The sequence below is a fragment of the Triticum urartu genome, chromosome 1, assembly GCF_003073215.2.
Source record: "Triticum urartu cultivar G1812 chromosome 1, Tu2.1, whole genome shotgun sequence".
NCBI classification, from domain to species: Eukaryota; Viridiplantae; Streptophyta; class Magnoliopsida; order Poales; family Poaceae; genus Triticum; species Triticum urartu.
In genome coordinates this window covers 291,449,303-291,455,366 of record NC_053022.1, presented here as the reverse complement: position 1 = coordinate 291,455,366, position 6,064 = coordinate 291,449,303, and the positions used below count along the sequence as shown (strand labels likewise).

At 45.3% G+C, this 6,064-nt stretch overlaps 1 protein-coding gene across 1 annotated transcript; it reads right to left on the bottom strand.

Moving 5' to 3' along the window:
* Positions 1-476: 476 nt before the first annotated feature.
* On the bottom strand, positions 477-4,238 carry LOC125508303 (3-ketoacyl-CoA thiolase 2, peroxisomal-like). Its single transcript, XM_048672964.1, has 14 exons — positions 3,925-4,238; positions 3,749-3,825; positions 3,136-3,220; positions 2,913-3,039; positions 2,730-2,828; positions 2,584-2,651; positions 2,372-2,479; positions 2,091-2,168; positions 1,844-1,976; positions 1,665-1,761; positions 1,304-1,427; positions 1,118-1,226; positions 868-951; positions 477-787 (listed from the first exon to the last, which is right to left on the bottom strand). The coding sequence occupies exons 1-14, from the start codon at positions 4,009-4,011 to the stop codon at positions 678-680; spliced, it is 1,386 nt and encodes a 461-aa protein (XP_048528921.1). The 5' UTR covers positions 4,012-4,238; the 3' UTR covers positions 477-677.
* Between the last annotated feature and the right edge of the window lie 1,826 nt (positions 4,239-6,064).

The following is a 6,064-nucleotide window of genomic DNA, read 5'->3' as shown; positions in this document are numbered from 1 at the left end:
GGCATCGCGTGCCATCATGTCCCAAAAATTCACGTCCATAGATGCACTCATTATACTTTGTATGTAGTCATTTGTTAAAATCTATAGAAAGACAAATATTTAAGAACGGAGGGAGTACAAGTGTCGGAGTTTGTTATGTTGTACAAGTGTCAATGGTTGTGGTTATTATGCATTTGAGGGTCCCTCATACGGTTATGGCGTTTCATGCTTTGCGAGTAGTCTGCCTAGGGGGTGTTGTATCAGTTTTCGCCTAATTTTCTGTAAATTATCTAGGCAGCTCTCTTTTTCTTAATTAATCAATGAAGCAAATCTATTTGCCTTCGTATGAAAGAATGTATGTGTCGCGCATATTTGCGTACGGTTTACTAGATGTCAATCCTCCGAAATTCCTATAATTTTCATTTCTGTTCCAAACAAGAACTAACATAGCACATATATACAAATAAAATGCAAATATGATTTGTAGCGTTAAGACGAGAGTTTATCAGAATTTATTTATCAAAGCACTATTTTAGGAACAGAGACACAAAACGGTGAAACAAATAAGCTCAAACGCTGATAAGATTTTTCATGACCTAAGAAGAATTACAAATGCAGGATCAACTTATTCCCTAGCCCCGGCACGCATCGATAATTGAGAACAATGGTGGCAGCTACACAATTTGCATGAGAAATAGTTACACGGTGTCTTTGGAGAGCCAGTTAAGCGAGGGCACCCCTCGGGCATTCGTCAGCTCATCCACCGCATCTCCACGCTCGAAAACGGCGGCCGCACCCATCCCGGAACCTGTTCATCAATAATTTCTGTCATTTGCAGTTCTACTATCGAATCAACGACCGTTCTTTCCATGCAACTAAATCATGTACCTATGCACATAGAAATCACTCCAAACCGGCAGTCCTTGCCTCGGCGTTTCATCTCGTTGAGAAGAGTGCTGACACATCGCGCACCTGCCAAGATGAAAACATGGAAACGTTATCGCCACTGAGTATATATGCAGCATGCAAGTGGCTGCAGCACGAGACTGTCTGTTTGGGGTAAAGCAGTGTCAAACAGTCCAAGGATCAAGCAAGTGATGAGCGCCAGGTGCACACAGCATTGATTAAAAACAGATACCTGTGGCACCCAATGGATGTCCAAGAGCAATTGCACCTCCATTAACATTGACTTTTGCGGGATCGAGATCCAACTTTTTTGAGCAGTACACATACTGAGATGCAAAAGCCTATGTACAGGAGCAAATGAGTATCATCGGTGGGTATAGTAGTATATTCAGAATGGAAGAACTAGATGAAAGTATACCTCATTAATCTCAAAGAGGTCAACATCATTAATTTGAAGGCCCGCGGCCTTCACTGCTGCTGGGATAGCAACAGCAGGACCAACACCCATCACAGCTGGATCAACTCCAACTGCAGCAAAGCTCCTACATTTGCAAATTCGGCTCACATGTTGAGTGAAAAACAGAATACTGTAATGATTAAAAGTATCATAATTCTCTCTGCTTCGATGCCAAAAAAGCGTTGAGCCATAATGTTGGTAGTAAAAGCGTAAACCGAAGTATTAATATGTTGCCAATAACCGCAGGAAATTTTTCTACAGAATATGAGCATGATTCTACCTATGTACTATGTTGCAAAACATATAGAGAGAGTACTGATACCTGTAGATTCCAAGAATTGGAAGACCCTTCTGTGTAGCAACATCTCGCCTCATTAGTAGGACAGCTCCAGCTCCATCACTTACTTGGCTAGCATTTCCTACGATTAAAAGAACATCAATCTTTTAAGAGTGTTACCGCTAAAAGAAATCTGCATTCAGTTACATTTTCCTATTGGTTACCAGCAGTAGTGGTCCCGTCCTTGGAAAATGCTGGTTTAAGTTTTGACAGGACTGCCAGTGTGGTATTCGACCGGATTCCATCATCTGCTGAGACCACAATCTCCTTTTCTTCACCAGTTTTTGGATCCACGATCTTTGGAAGACAACATAAGTGTCAGGGCAGGTCAAACAATTCTAACTTTTGAGTAAAAATTCCTCAAAAGTAGACACAGTTATTTGGGAAGAGAAAACTAAGGCACTACATTACCTTTGTATGAACTGGAACTATTTCTTCTTTAAATTTACCAGCAGCAACTGCCGCCGCTGCCTTCCTGTGAGACTCAACCTGAACAGTTAAAAGAATGAGAGCTGTGAGACTATTGTGAGGCAGACCGGCAGACACTGGTGGTGGTGGTGGGAGGGGGGGGGGGGGGAAGACGTGGTGGGGGGGAGGTGGGGGGGGGGGGGGGGGGGGGGGGGGGGGGGGGGGGGGGGGGGATACACTGTCACACATAAGTGCCATAAAGTAAGGACAATCAGCCAACTTACAGCAGCTTGATCTTGCTCCATGCGTGTTATGCCAAACCGCTGTGCAACATTCTCGGAGGTAAGGCCCATTGGGAGAAGGCAATCACGTGCTTGAGCAAATAGCTCAACCTAAAATAGTTGGAGATTCCAACCCAACATTTTATCAGCTGTAACATCTTTACAGATGCATCTAAAGACGATACTCTTGTGTGAAACCGACCCATTTGACTTACTTTGGGATTCACTTTCTCGACAAGATTAACTTTGTTCACTGTCATCGACTCTACGCCAGCAGCAATACCTTTTGAAAGGATAGAACAAATTAAGATCGCCAACGAAGTCAAACAAAATACATAAATCAGTTTTCAGTAAAGCATACCAATATCATACATCCCTGCTTTAATAGCAGCAGCAACATCTGCGACTGCCTGAAGCCCAGAAGAGCACTGTCGGTTTACAGTCTTCAGAGGAACCGTGTCTACAGCACATGAAACGAGTTAATCAAATGTGGGGATAATTATGTCCAATATTAAAGGAAATGTGATGAAGATGGTGAAATTACCAGGGAAACCCGCATACAATGCGGCCATCCTGCATTCTATTGCCCTTTGGGACCCAGGAGCTAAAACAGTACCAACAACAATGTCGCCCACTTCGCTCGGATTTAACTTTGTTTTATCCACCAAAGCCTAAAATTGGGAGCGTAAAGGATGATGAGACAAGAGCAACCACTTCACTAAATTGTTGTTTTGGTTGCAAAAGGAAGCAAGATAACAAACAGAAACCTTGAATACGGGCACCAAGAGATCCTCAGGGAGTGTATCCTTGAAACTACCTCTCTTGGCCTTGCAGATTGCTGTCCTATAGGCACTGAAGACATGAAAGGTAGATACGTCATGCATGTTTTATGTTTGACCTCTGTTTACGAGAATTGGCTAAGAAAAAGGAAATATATTGAAGTATTACAATTATGAACCTAGTGCGAAAAGAAACTGCTAGTTTTGTTGCAGTTCATACATATATACTTCCTATCCAATTCGTATATCTGTAATGCTAAAAGTTACTCCGAAGATCTTTGCGATCTGTATCATTCTCCGGCGCAGTAGAGACATGCAACTCAGACGGTTGACAACGACCAAATCTGGCACGATCTCAGCAAACACAAAAGCCAAGAAACTAGGTTGGCGTTAATCCATTGTTGCATGCTTCCACAGTTTGCAGTACCGTCGTGATCACCAAAGTACACTTGGCACTGTATCTTTCTTTGGCCAAGGGCCAGACCGAAAAGCCAAGCATGAATTTCGGCACCACTGGCAACCAGAGCCTAACTAGTAGCCGACGATCCAACAAACAGTAGCGGATGAAGCGACAGGAGCAGGAGCGGCAGAGATGACTTACGCGACGATGACGACGTCGTCGGCGAAGCAGGGGCCCCGGTGGTACGCGGCGCTGTCCCCCGCGGCGCACACGCTCGCCTGTGACACCAAGTAAAGAAAACGCCAAGATCGTCACAGATCTGGAACCGAGACGCCGGCACGGCGGCGAAGAGGAGTTGAGAGGGAGAAGGATCTCACGGAGACGGCGGAGGCGGCCGGGCTGGCGCCGGCCGCGGGCTCCAGGTGCCGCAGCAGGATCCTCTGCCTGTCGAGCGCCTTCTCCATTGCTGGCTGCTGTCTCAACCTTGCGTCCTTCCTTCCTTCTTCGCTGCCTCTCGGCGTCCTCCCTGTCACGGGAGGAATTGGTGGTTAATGGTGCGAATGGTTGGTTGGTCGGTAGTCTGCTGCGCGCGCTGGGTGGCGACGGGGCGTGTGGTATTTCTAGTCAGTAGTCAGGTAGAGGGCGAGGAAAAGGAGGGGGATTTCGGAGGAGTTCACTGCGACTTTGGTGGAGTGGAGAGGTTGGGAGTGTGAAAACTTTGGACGACTTTGCAGGACTCGACTCTCCGGTCTCGGGTGGTCGTCGATCGTGGTCGTGGGAGGCGACGTTAGGGGCATCGTTGGGTTGGTTTTCCTCACACGCGGTGCACGGGATGGCGGGGGAAGACAAATGCTGACGGCGTGGCTTCCACAGACGGCGACAGGCTGGCGCGCCGGAGCAGGCCTCCACGAATTTCACGTAGAAGACTCGCCCGTTTACAGCATCTCTAAATATTTTGCGGGACAAGTTTACGGATATGTTCCGCGTCGGAGACCTCGCCGTACCGTAATTTTTGATAGCTTTGTAAATTCTAAATTTTCAACAATATGAGCCGAATAGATTATAATATAAATTAAACATATGAATACAAATGGTTCGAAAGACAATTCACAATACGACAATCGTTTTCATTACAATAAATATTCAAATTTGAATAATTATTAAAACACCAAATTATTCAAATCACACACAAATACATATGAATAAAAATGGAAATCTATCTCCCGCATAGTTGCCGCTGATGCTCAATAAGATTTTTCTGGAGTTGGGAGTGTGAAGCACGGTTCTCGATCTTCCGGTAGGTGTCAAGAAATGTAGCAATCTTATCTGCGTCCCTGGCAGGCTTCACATGGCTATCAACATAATCCCTTTCATCCTTAATAATCATGGTGTGTAAAATTACACAAACAGTCATGATGTTTCTCAGAGATTTCTTATCCCAGCAGCAAGCGGGACCTCGAACAATGATAAACTGAGCTTGCAACACACCAAATGCCCATCTCAATATCCTTTCGGCAAGCTTCTTATGCTTCGGCAAAAAAATATGTTTCTTGGTTTCGGGGTCACTAATGGTCTTTACAAATGTTGACCATGCAGAATAAATACCATCGGCAAGATAATACCCCCATGGTATAGCCATGGCCATTTACGGTATAGTTGCAAGCCGAAGCTTTGCCACTAACTAGCTGGGCAAATAGATGAGATCGCTGCAAAACATTGATATCACTGAAAGACCCGGGCATACCAAAGAAATAATGCCAAATCCATAAATCACGTGAAGCCATGAGTTCAAGCACAATGATGGGTTTACGTTTGTGGCCGGTGTATTCCCCTGCCCAAGCCTCTAGGCAGTTCTTCCACCTCCAATGAATGCAATCAATACTACCTAGCATTGCCCGGCCATCCACTTTCTTCGTTCATTGCCATGAGCTTCTTTGTGTCTTCCTCGTTTGGAGCTCGAAGGTACTCCGGGCCAAAAACTCAGATCATTATCTTCGCAAAGACCCGGACGCATTTGACGGTGGTATCTTCTCCAATGCAAAGATATTCATCCGCGTAGTCGACGGGAACATCATATGCAATCACTCTCATCGCCGCCGATATTTTTTAATACGCACTAAACCCAAGTAAACTGGGGGCATTCCCACGTCGAGTAAAAAAAGGGAAATTCTGCTTGCAAGCTTCAACGATGTGCACGAAAAGAGGCCTACGCATTTTATACCGCCTATGAAATAGGTAAGCCAGATATGTTGGTACCTCGACGAAGTAGTCCTTCATGAGCATCTTGTCGCCGAGAGCTCGGTTGCGAGGAATGCATAGCCGGCCAACCGTGGATCCGCGACGCTTTTTTCGGGCCCTTCTCAATTTTGTACACGAGATGCAACAACACTAGGTTGTCGACATCGTCTTCTATGTCCAAATCATCTGACGAAGACAACGATGAACTCCAATCTATCTAAAAAATGCACGCTCATCAATTTCTCCCAAATCTCACCGGTCGAAATTGAATCCAAATAG

Bases quoted from the DNA above. Each gene is read 5' to 3' on its own strand.
- LOC125508303 (XM_048672964.1), bottom strand. From the start codon at position 4,011: ATGGAGAAGGCGCTCGACAGGCAGAGGATCCTGCTGCGGCACCTGGAG. The intron at 3,221-3,748 runs GTAAGTCATCTC...TCATGTCTTCAG, and splicing joins GACGACGTCGTCATCGTCGC to TGCCTATAGGACAGCAATCT. The intron at 1,428-1,664 runs GTATCAGTACTC...TTGCAAATGTAG, and splicing joins CCAATTCTTGGAATCTACAG to GAGCTTTGCTGCAGTTGGAG.